This window comes from Suncus etruscus, chromosome 8 (genome assembly GCF_024139225.1).
Source record: "Suncus etruscus isolate mSunEtr1 chromosome 8, mSunEtr1.pri.cur, whole genome shotgun sequence".
Classification (NCBI taxonomy): Eukaryota; Metazoa; Chordata; class Mammalia; order Eulipotyphla; family Soricidae; genus Suncus; species Suncus etruscus.
In genome coordinates, this window is record NC_064855.1 from 35,280,104 (window position 1) to 35,297,072 (window position 16,969).

Genomic DNA, 16,969 nt, shown 5'->3' on the forward strand with positions numbered 1-16,969 from the left:
AAATATATTTAAGAGGAGAGAGAAAAAAGGAAGAAAAAACATAAAAAACTGAAAACAACAACAAAATCAAACAAAAAATTTTGAGTATAGAAATAAACTCTTATCTACTAGAGATAAGAACCCATAAATTTTATAATTCTGGGGTACCTTCCACCATAAACATTTGTCATGGGGACTTGACTTAGAGTCCACTTGATCAGACAACGACCTCCAAACCCTAATCCAGATCATAACCCTAAAACCAACACAGTTCCCTGCAACATCACCAGAAATCAAACACTTCCCAGGGAGTCTCTAATAATGCTAAGGCACCAGCCCACAGCAGGTTGATATGACATCCTGATGACAAACAAATTGCAGCAACTTGATCTAGGAGGAGACTGCCGTACCTCATCACCTAATGGTAAGAAAAAAATCAGCAGTCACTCCATCTTATATTTGCAAAAATCAAAATCACTAATTACAGAAGTCTGTCTTTGACAACCACGACTGAAAAGAACTTTTGCTGCGACCAATAAGAAAGACCGTAGCCTGTCATCTTTGCATATTTCTCTTCTCTTCTCTGTCTTCAGGATCTTCGGAGAGGGCCAAAAAAGGACCAGCAAAAACTGTCTCCTAGAGCCACCCAAGAAAAAGGCCAAGAAAGACTGAGTGAAAACCAAACGACAAGAGGCTCCTGGGCAGAAGGGGTAGCTCCTCTGTCTGTTAAGATGGGAGGGGTCTGCCCCTGCTGTGAGCTTAACAACTGGGAGAGACTGAGGGGACCTGTTACTGTTGTGTGTTTCTCTTCTCTTCTGTCTCCTGAGGGTCTCCTGAGAGGGTCAAGAAAGGCCCAGTGAAAACTGTCTCCTAGAGGTCCCCAAGTAGGAAGGCCAAGAAAGACTGAGTAAAAACCGGCTAGCAGATGAGCACCGACAGAAGGTTACCTCTTTGTCTGTGAAGGCAGGAGGGGTGTACTCCTGCTAGGAGCTTAGCAACTGGAAGAACAGCTTAAAGAAAAAACCCTCCATATCAAAACCTCAAAGGGGTTAGAGAGACAGTTCAGTGGATAAGACAGTTACCCTGATATTCCCAGTCCAGATTCCATCCCTGGCACACCTACTGGTCTCCTGAGCAGCAGCAGGAATGATCCCTGAGTGCAGAGCCAGGAATATGCCCTGAGCACAGCCAGGGGTGTCCCTCCATAAAACAAGGGGAAAAACTGGGCAGAGTATCAGGTATTATTTAGTAGAATGATCATTGAAGTAGGTGCACAAAGATGTCCTGCACCCCAAAATAGTCATGGGAACAAAAGAGAAGGCAGAGGTCTGACACAGCAGGCTGGGAGTTAAGAACTAAGATATTCTCCCTCTACCCAGAAGTAAGGAGAGAGTTTGGAGATAGGCGAGTTTTCTGAAATTTTCCATTGATCTACCATCTACTCAGTCATTGAACCTGAGATTTGTCTTTGAGTGCAGTTCTTGTTGAGGTACAGTTCTGACTACAGTGTCAACTCCTATTCCAAGAGTGCCCTGAAATCTGGAATGGAAAGAGAAAGTGACATTTGCTTGTCATACAGATTTAAGTTGGTAGTAAATTGTCCTTTTCACCAACAAATCCCTCTGTATTTCCTGTGTTCCTTTGGGAAAGAAAAGCCTTTATTATACAAGGTAGAAATGAGTTCCTGATACAATACTTTAAACACCAAAAAAAAAAAGTGGTGTTGGGGGTTGTGTTAGTGTTGTCTTTATGGAAACTGTCTTTGGTGTTTAAAGACAAGCATTTCCATTGAGGGTTCCTCCCAGGCCCACAAAATGCCAATAATTAGTATGCTTAGTCCTGCCTCTTTGCCACCTAAGGGTGCCTACAGTGTAGTTTGATTTTTTAGCCTCATTTCTTTGACATCTCCCTAAACCAGGAGCAAGGTCTCCTATTCAAGAAATCTACCATTTGCCATATTTGTAGAAAATACATTTTAAATTATTTTCCAGTGATAAAAAATTTGGTAGTGCTGTCTTATACCTCATCATCTTTAATTACTTATTTGAAGACATAGGCATAATTGAGATGATAGGTTTGTAGCTTGGGGTCAGAGCTATAATCAAGCAGGTTGAACATTTGACTTCTCATCCCTGGTTGATACCTCGCACTTTATGGAGTATCCAGAGCACCACCAGAGTGATTCTCATTCCCTCAAGCACAGAGGTAGCATAAAGCCCCAAGAACCAGAGGATGTGTAAAAATACTACACAAAATTTATGAACCAAGTGATGACAGTGCTATGTTCCTGCACCTCTCAGTCTGGATCTTGTTCTTGAGCCACTTCTTGAGCTCCCAGGAGACAGCAAGACAACAGATTAGAGACTGGCCAGTTGCTGGGGAGTATGAGCTCCTCCAAAGCTCTCTGCTTTATGTGTTAAGCCTGTTGTGCTCTTCCATGGCTCCTGTAACACGGAGGAGGAGACGCGGTAGCCTATAGACCTGATATCCTGCATCTCAAGGACCCCAGGTCAGGCCAGTGTGACTGAAAACTTGAAGCATTTGAATAGTCAGGGTCAACACTGAAGTAAAGAGGGGTGCCTCAGAGTAAACACACGGAGCAGGAACAAGCACTAGCAATGGCTTGTAAAGCAGCAAGTTTTGGAAGGGAACTTATCTAGCTCTCAAAGAAAGATGAGAGTAAATGACAGAAGACAAGGCCACTGAAATCATTTCTTCACAATCTCATAGATAACTCCCGCTTGGATTATCATGAAGTACATGGTGTGTCTAACTATTTAATATAGAATATAAAAATCACAACAATAAAGCTATCAGCATTACATGAACATACGTGACTCCTGAGCTACTAGAGTTCAAATACAAATAAAATAATTAATCTGAAAAAGAATTTTGATAGCTTTCAGTGTCTTAATTCTAGCATATTAACATTTCACAATGATTGACCCAGAAATATAATAGAGCAGTTTGGGAATCAGCTTTGCTAGTTGTTGTCAGATTCAATTCTCTGCTTCGATATGGTCTCCTGAGCCTGTCAGGCATGAACCCTGAGCATAGAGACAGGAGTACTTTCAAAGTATCACTGGCTACATCTCATATCCATAGAAACAAATTTCCCTGTATTCTCCAATTTGATCCTCAAACTGTAACCTCACATTATAATAAAAACAGTATGAGCATTAAACATAGTTTGTCTAGTAATAGCAAAAGTGACATTCTATCTAGCCCCTCAGTTGTCTTTGTTTTTTTCCAAAGATTAAGACTATAGCTTCATCCTTTCATATTACTGTTCTTATTAAAAGAGTTGTTTGAATAAGTACAGTTGGATTTATCACAGTATCTGAAATGGCATTCTCTATATTAAAGGAATGGCTCAGTTCACTTTTAAAGCAGCAAGTATTAGAGGGAAACTTATCCACCTCCCACAGAAAGCTGGCTTGGTCATGTACAGGACCTTGCTCTGGCCTCTTTTTCTCACAGTGTCTAATGAATGGTTGTCCTGGTTTCCAGTATCTGGTGCTCAGTGTCTCTTATTTGAGTGGTGTATGGAGATTTCCATACAGTCATCAAATTGCAGAAAACCATTCTCTTATAGGAGGAAAATGTCTTCCAGGTAAAATTATTCTCATATTCAGGATTCACTTTTTAATCTGTAATACATTGCCATTGCTTACTTTTTGGATAACTTTGGCATTGCTGGAATTAATTGTGTCAATTGTAAATAATACCACAAGAAAAGGATAGTGGTCAGACAAAGGACCAAGTCTGACCATTCTAGAATCGAAGGTAGCTCTGTTTAATGAGAAATGGTACCCATATATGATTCTGTCCTTGTGCAGAGGCAAAAAAATTCATTGCAAACCATCCTTGAGGAGTCATTTCTTCACTGGTTTTTTCATTATTTTCTGTCTACACCTTTCTGCTTTCCCGACATCAGCTACGCAGATTGGCCTTCCAGTAGGGCTTCTGCTTCTGTGCTTTATATTGACCTTGTTTTAATGTTTCCCATAGTTAATTTATTGAGCCAATAAGAATGGTCTTGGGGCCAGAGAGATAGCATGGAGATAAGGTGTTTGCCTTGCATGCAGAAGGACGGTGGTTCAAATCTTGGCATCCCATATGGTTCTTCTGAGCCTTGCAGAAGTGATTTCTGAGCGTGGAGTCAGGAGGAAACCCTGAATGCTGCCCGGTGTGACCTCCCCAAAAAAAAAAAAACAAAATAAAACAAAAAAAAAACAAAAACAAACAAAAAAATGGTCTTTAGGTCATTTTGCCCTATGAATAGGCAGTGTTCCCTGAGGGAGGAAATAGTTTACTCTTCAATCAGATGTCAGACTTCTCCCTGTCATGGGAAAGGTATTCTGTCAGCATTTACAGGATGACCATTTTACTGTATTTTCCAACTTTGTTAAAATTCCAGCTATGTATTTGGGGGACAATATAAGAAGAAAAGTGCATGTCTACCTGGTTATATATCCTCATACCAGTAATTACAGTGTTCTGTGTGCAGTGAGTAGTCCATCCTGTGATTTCTGTTATGTCCGCATGAAAATTTGCAGTGGACACTAAAGAGTCATCTGTGTCTTCAGATATACTTCTCTGTGCTATGATTTGTCCCTGGGTAGCTATCTCTTCCACTAAGAGATATAAAGTGAAAAAAAAAGGTTATTTGTAACAAGATGGTAAAGCAAAGAAGTCAAATAATTAATCATGTAATCACTGGCATTTATTTCTTAGGAGACCAGGGAAGTTCAGCTCACATGCATAAGTGATGGGAATTGTGTGAGGAGCATCTTGATCTTGAGCAGAGTCTTTTCAGATGATCCAAGCTTCTGACAGCCTTTCTGGAAACTTCCCAAATTGTGTGAACCTACACCAAGATTCCGCATAAAACTGACATCATAATGTGCCATAATACCACATGATACCATAAATGCTGCTGTGTCCACTTTCACCAAAAAGGTCTTCACTTTCATTTATTTAATGCAGAATTCCAGCTCAAGATTATGGAGATACAAATATGCTCATGGAGCAGTGCTCCACAAATACTGCAGGAGATGATCTTGCCAACACCTGGAATTGATATAAGAGAAAATAACTTCTTTCAGTTGCAAAGAACTTATAAAAACGTGCAAAGATATAACTGCAAATATGCCTGAATTTTACACAACTGTGTTAAATATCACTGATCCAAATTTAAGTTGCAAATTCACTGATTTTGCTAAGTGAATCACAGAAGTGAAAGGATCAGTTTGACTTTACAAATAGGGATGCTCAAAGAAGACAGTTCTGAGCAAGTAACTCTCCCAAACTCACAAAAACAAGAACTAAAAAAGTGACATCCTCAGATATACCCTAATTGTAATTTGCCTATTTTTCACACATTTATGGTTTTCCTGTCTTGTGTTTTTACACAAGTGGAAATAAAATGAAACACTGGTCTTTGCTAATTGCTTTTCCTCAAGAATAAAGTTTGAATAATGTTTGTATAAACATTGAGTAAACAATAATAAGTTGTTGCATGCTAAGACCTACAGTGCAGAACATGCAATCACACATGAATTAATTACATGTGATTCTTCTGTTAGCAACTGGTAATCCCCTGTAGACAATCCTGAAGAAAAATAATAAAACAGGAGTCTAGGAGAATACAGTGTTTCTATTGGTTATTGCTGATGGATACACGGATATACTGACATTTTAAAATGAATGCTGAGCCTGGAGCCTCCTTTTACATCTCAGAAACCTGACTCTGCTGGAAGAAGATAAGAGTTCTAAGCATTCCTTGAATCTCTTCACCCAGCACCGCTGCTTCTTCCTCAGGTTTCTGACACAGTCAGGATGTGGGTTGGCACACTGTGTCTCTCGCACAGAAATATGTGCCTGTATCTTCAGGCGTCAGATTTCTCATTTCCATGTAGGCTGTGCTGGTGGACTTGTCTGCAGTGAGGGTGACTCTGCCCTGGAACTTCGGTGCATAGTTTGTACCACCAGTTCTGGGTCTTACATGTCCTATCCACTCAAGCCCTTGTCCAGGTCGCTGCTGCACCCAGTTAATATAGTAGTTAGTGAAGGTGTATCCGGATGCCTGGCAGGAGATCTTCACTGATGTTCCCGGCTTCTTCAACTCAGGCCCAGACTGCACCAGCTGCTCCTGGGAGTCCACACCTGTGGGCAGAGATTGGATAGGGAGGACTTCCTTGACTGGGCCTGGCTCCCTTCTCAGTCCAGGGACTGGGACCCTTACCTGTGGAAACTGTGAGCAGGAAGAGGATTTTCCATAGCCATTCCATGCCGAGGGCTGAGCTCACACAGCCACGTTAGTGAATAGAGCTGTAGACTTGAGATAGCCTTACACACAAACTTTGCTGTATTTATTTCAATAGGCAGAAGTGTATTTGCATATTCATAAGGAAGAATAATCATAGTTGAATCCTAGTCCAATATATAGAAGTAAATGATTTACATAAGCTTAACTCTCAAGAATGTGAACATTAATATTTTGAGATCATGAACCCATAGCCTATCCTTCACTCTGCAATAGAGAAATTCCTACTGGATACTAGACAGACAGAGGATGCTACTCTCAGAGAACTATCAGGCAAGCCCTGCACCTTCACTTTCTTGAGTTATTATCAGAAATTTGATGCAGATATTTTGAATTCACTCTTTTTTAATTTTTATGTGTTTTCTTATTAAATCCTCATGAGATAAAGATTAAAAAATATAGTTGTGTGTCAGTCATACAAGATTCCCACATCTTTCTCTTCAAAATTGTTTATTCACCACCAAAAATTTCTTCCATTAGTCCTCTCCTCCCAACCACCATAGCCTGCGTTTATGACAGAAACATTTTCTTTCTCCATCTCTCTCTCTATATTGCTTTCCCTCTCATCTGATCCCAGTTTTCCTATTCAGTATCATGGTTTGAAGCACTCTTCCTGAGGGTAATCATACATATATCTTTATATCATTTCTATTAACATTTGTTGACCATGTACCTTTCCTATATTATTGCCATAGTGTTCATTTCTCTCTTTTAACATTTCTATTATCTGTTAGTACTATTTTATTATTTCTAATATCTATTATAATTTCTATTATATGTTATTATTCTCCTATTATGAGTTTTTATATCCCCTATTAGTGTAATCATTCTAATACTGCTGTCTCTGTCTGACTCATTTCATTTAGCATGATGCTACACATCTCTATTATACTCAAATTTTTAATTCATTGTTCCTAACAGCTGCATAATATTCATTTTCTGGATTTATCTACTATTGTTCCTATAACCACTCATCTATTCTGCTACACTTGGGTTGATTCCAAATTCTGGTTAATATAGATAGTGCTAAAAAAAAAAAAGGAAAGCAGATGTTTCTTTGCAATGTGTTTTGTGATCCTTAGCCAATATTTCTAGGAGCACTATATCTGGATTGAATAGAAGTTAATTTCTAAATATTTGAGCATAGTCCATTGTGTCTATTTCCAAAATGATTGGTTTGGTCGAAATTCCCACCAGCAGTAGAAGAGGGTTTTAAATTTTTTATTTTATCCTTTTAATTCATTAAGCTTGTTTCCTGTTTCTTACTTTTCAGATATGCAAATATCCTAGAAACATTTTTCAGAATTTTTATGAACTTATTTTATTGTTAAATTCTCTAACAAAATAAAGTACTTTGAAAGAACTCTGCTGACAATCAATAATTCTTTCACTGGTGGTTATATCAGTTGTTTTCCTTTGAAAACAGGAAACACCAGAACTTATGAAAAACTCTCATAGGCCTCTGAATATACTCCTAATAAAGCCTGGATTGGTAAGGTCACAGAGCCCTCTACTGCCCAGTTCTGCTAGCAATGAGTCTCTTGTTTGGGTTCCCAGCAATGCCACACTCACACCTCCTCTTAGGTCTTAACCTGCTGTCAGTCTCTGAGAGCTGAGTACCCTAAGGACCTGAATTCAAAATGCTCCTGCACACACTTCTCTGCTTTTAAATTATATTTTACTAAGTGTTCCCATGGTGTTAAAATTAATGTGTTTATATAAATGCATTGTCAGATGACACCCAACTTATAACCCAAATAAAGGTGTTCCCTGATCTTCCTCTTTCCCTTTAAATCTCTTTTGATGTGCAAAAACTCACTTGGATAGATATGTTTCTCTTCCTACACCTTCCTGCTCCTGGTGAATTTTGTACTAGTCTAATCGAGAGATAGCAGTTCTGACTTAGGACCCTTCAGAAACACCACAAGGAAAAGCCACTCAGGGGTCCTCAAACTTTTTAAACAGGGGGCCAGTTCACTGTCCCTGAGACCACTGGAGGGTCTGACTATAGTAAAAACAAAACTTATGAATGAATTCTTATGCACACTGCATATATCTTATTTTGCAATGAAGAAACAAAACAGATACAAATACAATATATGGCCCACGGGCCATAGTTTGAGGACCACTGGATTCTTTCCTGAATGACTTGGTTTATTAATCCTTCACCACCACCATGCTTCTTCAAGAATTTATATAGGGTTAGAAATGTAGTTCTTGGGGTGAATTCACAACTTTGGGATTTATTTTACAATACACCTCCATCCTAATGCACCTAAGACATTGCACCACTTTCCTTATTCACTATTAATACAACAATCAATTCTACTGCTTTCTCTCTATTACTTGGTAATATCAGTTTTTTATTATTCTATTCTCAATATATTTAATTATTTATTTATAGCATTGTGATTACAAAACTATTCATTGTTGACTTTTTTTCTTTTGGTTTTTTTGGGCCACAACCAGTGACGGTCAGGGGTTACTCCTGGCTATGAGCTCAGAAATCTCACCTGGCTATGGGGACCATATGGGATGCCAGGAGATCAAACCACAGTCTGTCTTAGGCTAGCGAGGGCAAGACAGATGCCTTATTCTTTGTGCTATGGCTCTGGCCCCTTCCTTGTTGATTTTGAGATACGACTTTACAACTACCGTTTTATAGCCCTGTATATTTATATGTAATGTACATGTGATTCAACTTTCTCTTCCACTAATCTATGGTTGAATATTTGGTTTGCTTCATATCCTGGATATTGTAATAGGTAATAGATATTAGTTTGAATAATTATTTAATAGTTTTATTGCATTTTTTCAAATTTTTATTTATTGCAATTTATTTCAATTTTTATTTTAATTCAATAACATGTTTATTAAATCTTTCAAATGCTTCAAATTTATTATTTTATCTTTTTTTCTTTTCTAATTAAATTTTTGTTTTTTCGGGCCACACCCGTTTGATGCTCAGGGGTTACTCCTGGCATAAGCGCTCAGAAATTGCCCCTGGCTTGGGGGGACCATATGGGACACCGGGGGATAGAACCGTGGTCCTTTCCTTGGCTAGTGCTTGCAAGGCAGACACCTTACCTCTAGCGCCTCCTCGCCAGCCCCTCAGTTCACTTTTAAAACAGCAAGTATTGGAGGGAAAACTATCCACCTCCCACAAAAAGCTGGCTTGGTCATGTACAGGACATTGCTCTGGGCCTCTTTTTCTCGCAGTGTCTAATGAATGGTTTCCCTGGTTTCCAGTATCTGGTGCTCAGTATCTCTTAGCTGAGTGGCGTATGGAGATTTCCATACAGTCATCAAATTGCAGAAAACCATTCTCTTATAGGAGGAAAATGTCTTCCAGGTTAAAATTATTCTCATAATCAGGATTCATTTTTTAATCTGTAATACATTGCCATTGGTTATTTTTTGGATAACTTTGGCATTGCTGGAATTAATTGTGTCAATTGTAAATAATACCACAAGAAAAGGATAGTGGTCAGACAAAGGACCAAGTCTGACCATTCTAGAATCGAAGGTAGCTCTGTTTAATAAGAAATGGTATCCATATATGATTCTGTCCTTCTGCAGAGGCAAGAAAATCCATTGCAAACCATCCTTGAGGAGTCATTTCTTCACTGGTCTTTCCATTATTTTCTGTCTACACCTTTCTGCTTTCCAGACATCAGCTACGCAGATTGGCCTTCCAGTAGGGCTTCTGCTTCTGTGCTTTATATTGACCTTGTTTTAATGTTTCCCATAGTTAATTTATTGAGCCAATAAGAATGGTCTTGGGGCCAGAGAGATAGCATGGAGATAAGGTGTTTGCCTTGCATGCAGAAGGACCGGGGTTCAAATCTTGGCATCCCATATGGTCCTTCTGAGCCTTGCAGGAGTGATTTCTGAGTGTGGAGTCAGGAGGAAACCCTGAACATTGCCCGGTGTGACCCCCCCAAAAAAACAAAACAAAACAAAAAAACAAAAACAAACAAAAAATGGTCTTAAGGTCATTTTGCCCTATGAATAGGCAGTGTTCCCTGAGGGAGGAAATAGTTTACTCTTCAATCAGATGTCAGACTTCTCCCTGTCATGGGAAAGGTATTCTGTCAGCATTTACAGGATGACCATTTTACTGTATTTTCCAACTTTGTTAAAATTCCAGCTATGTATTTGGGGGACAATATAAGAAGAAAAGTGCATGTCTACCTGGTTATATATCCTCATACCAGTAATTACAGTGTTCTGTGTGCAGTGAGTAGTCCATCCTGTGATTTCTGTTATGTCCGCATGAAAATTTGCAGTGGACACTAAAGAGTCATCTGTGTCTTCAGGTATACTTCTCTGTGCTATGATTTGTCCCTGGGTAGCTATCTCTTCCACTAAGAGATATAAAGTGAAAAAAAAGGTTATTTGTAACAAGATGGTAAAGCAAAGAAGTCAAATAATTAATCATGTAATCACTGGCATTTATTTCTTAGGAAACCAGGGAAGTTCAGCTCACATGCATAAGTGATGGGAATTGTGTGAGGAGCATCTTGATCTTGAGCAGAGTCTTTTCAGATGATCCAAGCTTCTGACAGCCTTTCTGGAAACTTCCCAAATTGTGTGAACCTACACCAAGATTCCGCATAAAACTGACATCATAATGTGCCATAATACCACATGATACCATAAATGCTGCTGTGTCCACTTTCACCAAAAAGGTCTTCACTTTCATTTATTTAATGCAGAATTCCAGCTCAAGATTATGGAGATACAAATATGCTCATGGAGCAGTGCTCCACAAATACTGCAGGAGATGATCTTGCCAACACCTGGAATTGATATAAGAGAAAATAACTTCTTTCAGTTGCAAAGAACTTATAAAAACGTGCAAAGATATAACTGCAAATATGCCTGAATTTTACACAACTGTGTTAAAAATATCACTGATCCAAATTTAAGTTGCAAATTCACTGATTTTGCTAAGTGAATCACAGAAGTGAAAGGATCAGTTTGACTTTACAAATAGGGATGCTCAAAGAAGACAGTTCTGAGCAAGTAACTCTCCCAAACTCACAAAAACAAGAACTAAAAAAGTGACATCCTCAGATATAAGCTAATTGTAATTTGCCTATTTTTCACACATTTATGGTTTTCCTGTCTTGTGTTTTTACACAAGTGGAAATAAAATGAAACACTGGTCTTTGCTAATTGCTTTTTCTCAAAAATAAAGTTTGAATAATGTTTGTATAAACATTGAGTAAACAATAATAAGTTGTTGCATGCTAAGACCTACAGTGCAGAACATGCAATCACACATGAAATAATTACATGTGATTCTTCTGTTAGCAACTGGTAATCCCCAGCAGACAATCCTGAAGAAAAATAATAATACAGGAGTCTAGGAGAATACAGTGTTTCTATTGGTTATTGCTGATGGATACACGGATATACTGACATTGTAAAATGAATGCTGAGCCTGGAGCCTTCTTTTACATCTCAGAAACCCGACTCTGCTGGAAGAAGATAAGAGTTCTAAGCATTCCTCGAATCTCTTCACCCAGCACCGCTGCTTCTTCCTCAGGTTTCTGACACAGTCAGGATGTGGGTTGGCACACTGTGTCTCTCGCACAGAAATATGTGCCTGTATCATCAGGCGTCAGATTTCTCATTTCCATGTAGGCTGTGCTGGTGGACTTGTCTGCAGTGAGGGTTACTCTGCCCTGAAACTTTGGTGAGTAGTTTATACTACCACTACCAGGGAAAATTCTTCCCATCCACTCAAGCCCTTGACCAGGACGCTGCTGCACCCAGTTAATAGCGTAGCTTGTGATGCTGTATCCGGATGCCTTGCAGGAGATCTTCACTGATGTTCCAGGCTTCCTCAACTCAGGCCCAGACTGCACCAGCTGCTCCTGGGAGTCCACACCTGTGGGAAGAGATTGGATTGGAAGGACTTCCCTGACTGGGCCTGGCTCCCTTCTCAGTCCAGGGACTGGGACCCTTACCTGTGGAAACTGTGAGCAGAAAGAGGATTTTCCATAGCCACTCCATGCCGAGAGCTGTGCTCACACAGCCACGTTAGTGAATAGAGCTGTAGACTTGTGATAGCCTTACACACAAACTTTGCTGTATTTATTTCAATAGGCAGAAGTGTATTTGCATATTCATAAGGAAGAATAATCATAGTTGAATCCTAGTCCAATATATAGAAGAAGCAAATGATTTACATAAGCTTAACTCTCAAGAATGTGAACACTAATATTTTGAGATCATGAGCCCATAGCCTATCCTTCACTCTGCAATAGAGAAATTCCTACTGGATATTAGACAGACAGAGGATGCTACTCTCAGAGAACTATCAGGCAAGCCCTGCACCTTCACTTTCTTGAGTTATTATCAGAAATTTGATGCAGATATTTTGAATTCACTCTTTTTTAATTTTTATGTGTTTTTTTATTAAATCCTCATGAGATAAAGATTAAAAAATATAGTTGTGTGTCAGTCATACAAGATTCCCACACCTTTCTCTTCAAAATTGTTTATTCACCACCAAAAATTTCTTCCATTAGTCCTCTTCTCCCAACAACCATAGCCTGCCTTTATGACAGAAACATTTTCTTTCTCCATCTCTCTCTGTATATATTGCTTTCCCTCTCATCTGATCCCAGTTTTCCTATTCAGTATCATGGTTTGAAGCACTCTTCCTGAGGGTAATCATACATATATCTTTATATCATTTCTATTATCATTTGTTGACCATGTACCTTTCCTATATTATTGTCATAGTGTTCATTTCTCTCTTTTAACATTTCTATTATTTGTTAGTACTATTTTATTATTTCTAATATCTATTATCATTTCTATTATATGTTATTATTCACCTATTATGAGTTTTTATATCCCCTATTAATGTAATAATTCTAATACTGCTGTCTCTGTCTGACTCATTTCATTTAGCATGATGCTACACATCTCTCTATTTATACACAAATTTTTAATTCATTGTTCCTAACAGCTGCATAATATTCATTTTCTGGATTTATCTACTATTGTTCCTATAACCACTCATCTATTCTGCTACACTTGGGTTGTTTTCAGATTCTGGTTAATATGGATAGTGCTAAAAAAAAAAAAGGAAAGCAGATGTTTCTTTGCAATGTGTTTTGTGATCCTTAGCCAATATTTCTAGGAGCACTATATCTGGATTGAATAGAAGTCATTTCTAAATATTTGAGCATAGTCCATTGTGTCTATTTCCAAAATGATTGGTTTGGTCAAAATTCCCACCAGCAGTAGAAGTGGGTTTTAAATTTTTTATTTTATCCTTTTAATTCATTAAGCTTGTTTTCTGTTTCTTACTTTTCAGATATGCAAATATCCTAGAAACATTTTTCAGAATTTTTATGAACTTATTTTGTTGTTAAATTCTCTAACAAAATAAAGTATTTTGAAAGAACTCTGCTGACAATCAATCATTCTTTCATTGGTGGTTATATCAGTTGTTTTCCTTTGAAAACAGGAAACACCAGAACTTATGAAAAACTCTCATAGGCCTCTGAATATACTCCTAATAAAGCCTAGATTGGTAAGGTCACAGAGCCCTCTACTGCCCAGTTCTGCTAGCAATGAGACCCTTGTTTGGGTTCCCAGCAATGCCACACTCACACCTCCTCTTAGGTCTTAACCTGCTGTCAGTCTCTGAGAGCTGAGTACCCTAAGGACCTGAATTCAAAATGCTCCTGCACACACTTCTCTGCTTTTAAATTATATTTAACTAACAGTGTTCCCATGGTGTTAAAATTAATGTGTTTATATAAATGCATTGTCAGATGACACCCAACTTATAACCCAAATAAAAGTGTTCCCTGATCTTCCTCTTTCCCTTTAAATCTCGTTTGATGTGTAAAAACTCACTTGGATAGATATGTTTCTCTTTTTACACCTTCCTGCTCCTGGTGAATTTTGTACTAGTCTAATCAAGAGATAGCAGTTCTGACTTAGGACCCTTCAGAAACACCACAAGGAGAAGCCACTCAGGGGTCCTCAAACTTTTTAAACAGGGGGCCAGTTCACTGTCCCTGAGACCACTGGAGGGTCTGACTATAGTAAAAACAAACTTCTGAATGAATTCTTATGCACACTGCATATATCTTATTTTGCAATGAAGAAACAAAACAGATACAAATACAATATGTGGCCCTCGGGCCATAGTTTGAGGACCACTGGATTCTTTCCTGAATGACTTGGTTTATTAATTCTTCACCACCACCATGCTTCTTCAAGAATTTATATAGGGTTAGAAATGCAGTTCTTGGGGTAAATTCACAACTTAGGGATTTATTCTACAATACACCTTCATCCCAATGCACCTAAGACATTGCACCACTTTCCTTATTCACTATTAATACAACAATCAAGTCTACTGCTTTCTCTCTATTACTAGGTAATATCAGTTTTTTATTATTCTATTCTCAATATATTTAATTATTTTTATAGCATTGTGATTACAAAGCTATTCATTGTTGACTTTTTTTTCTTTTGGTTTTTTTGGGCCACAACCAGTGACGGTCAGGGGTTACTCCTGGCTATGAGCTCAGAAATCTCACCTGGCTATGGGGACCATATGGGATGCCGGGAGATCAAACCACAGTCTGTCTTAAGCTAGCGAGGGCAAGACAGATGCCTTATTCTTTGCGCTATGGCTCTGGCCCCTTCATTGTTGATTTTTAGATACAACTTTATTACTGCCTTTTTATAGCCCTGTATATTTATATGTAATGTACATGTGATTCAACTTTCTCTTCCACTAATCTATGGTTGAATATTTGGTTTGCTTTATATCCTGGATATTGTAATAGGTAATAGATATTAGTTTGAATAATTATTTAATAGTTTTATTGCATTTTTTCAAATTTTTATTTATTGCAATTTATTTCAATTATTTTAATTCAATAACATGTTTATTATGTTTTTCAAATGCTTCAAATTTATTATTTTATCTTTTTTTTCTTTTCTAATTAACTTTTTTTGTTTCTTCGGGCCACACCCGTTTGATGCTCAGGGGTTACTCCTGGCATAAGCGCTCAGAAATTGCCCCTGGCTTGGGGGGACCATATGGGATGCTGGGGGATCGAACCACTGTCCTTCCTTGGCTAGCACTTGCAAAGCAGACACCTTACCTCTAGCGCCACCTAGCTGGCCCCTCTAATTAATATTTTTATTTAAACACCTTGATTACAAATATGATTGTAGTTGGGATTCAGTCAAGTAAAAAACACCCTCCTTCACCAGTGAAACATTCTCATCACCAATGTCCCAAATCTCCCTCCTCTCCACTGCACCCCAGCCTGTACACTAGACAGGCTTTCTACTTCGCTCATTCATAAACATTATTATGATATTTCTCAATGTAGTTATTTCTCTAACTACACTCATCACTCTTCATGGTGAGCTTCATGTAGTGAGCTGGAACTTGCAGCCCTCCTTTCTTTTGTCTCTGAAAATTATTGCAAGAATGCCTTTTATTTTTCTTAAAACCCATAGATGAGTGAGACTATTCTGCATCTATCTCTCTCCCTCTGACTTATATCACTCAGCATAATAGATTCCATGTACATCCATGTATAGAAAAATTTCATGACTTCATCTCTCCTAATGGCTGCATATATTTCATTGTGTATATATACCACCGTTTCTTTAACCATTCATCTGTTGAAGGGTAACTTGTTTGTTTCCAGAACCTGGTTATTGTAAATAGCATTACAATGAATGTAGATCTGTGGAAGAGATTTTTGTATTGGATTTTTGTGTTCCTAGGGTATATCCCTAGGAGTGATATACCTGGATCATATGGGAGCTCAATTTCTAGTTTTTGGAGGAATCTCCATATCAATTTCCGTACAGGTTGCACTAGACAGCATTACCACTGCAGTGAAAAAGAGTTCCTTTCTCTCCACATTCCCGCCAACACTGCTTGTTTTCCTTATTTGTGGTGTGTGCCAATCTCAGTGGGGTGAGATGACACCTCACAGTTGTTTTGATTTGCATCTCTTTGATGACTAGTGATGTGGAGCATCTTTTCATGGGCCTTTTGGCCATTTGTTTCTTTTACAAAGTGTCTGTTCATTTCTTATACTCATTTTTTAATGGGGTTAGATGTTTTTTTCTTGTAAATTTCTGTCAGTACCTTGTATATTTTGGATATTAGCCCTTGATCTTATGGGTATTGGGTGAATAATTTCTCCCACTCAGTGGGTGGCTTTTGTATCTTGACACTATCTCCTTTGAGGTGCAGAAGCTTCTCAGTATAATATAGTCCCATCTGTTTATCTGTGCTTTCACTTGTTTGAAGACAAAATATATTTTTAATCAGAAAGAAATATTACCCCCTAGTGCTCTACCTACCAGAATTTGAAATTGTAATAAGTACTTCGCTAGTCCCTAAATGGGTGCATATATGTTTAGGAGAGTGATTTCTTCCTGTTGTATATAGCCCTTGATTAGTAAAAAAAAAAAAATGTCGATCTTTGTCCCTTACAACTTTTTTGAGTATTAAATTTGTGTCATCTGATATTAGTATGGTCACTCCAACTTTTTTAAGGGTGTTGTTTGCTTGGATGATTTTCCTCCAGTATTTTATTGTAAGTCGTTTGTTCTGACTATTCAGGTGTGTTTCTTGTCAGAAGGTTG

At 38.2% G+C, this 16,969-nt stretch overlaps 2 gene segments (V, D, J or C); both read right to left on the bottom strand.

The window, feature by feature from the left end:
* Nucleotides 1-262: 262 nt before the first annotated feature.
* LOC126015891 (immunoglobulin heavy variable 1-69-like) lies at nt 263-6,272 on the bottom strand. The segment is given in 4 exon segments: nt 263-397; nt 1,157-1,215; nt 5,842-6,147; nt 6,227-6,272. Coding segments are annotated over 4 exon segments (546 nt in total).
* Nucleotides 6,273-6,385: 113 nt separating this feature from the next.
* On the bottom strand, nt 6,386-12,331 carry LOC126015892 (immunoglobulin heavy variable 1-69-like). The segment is given in 5 exon segments: nt 6,386-6,414; nt 10,522-10,674; nt 10,965-10,975; nt 11,894-12,206; nt 12,286-12,331. Coding segments are annotated over 5 exon segments (552 nt in total).
* Nucleotides 12,332-16,969: the final 4,638 nt, after the last annotated feature.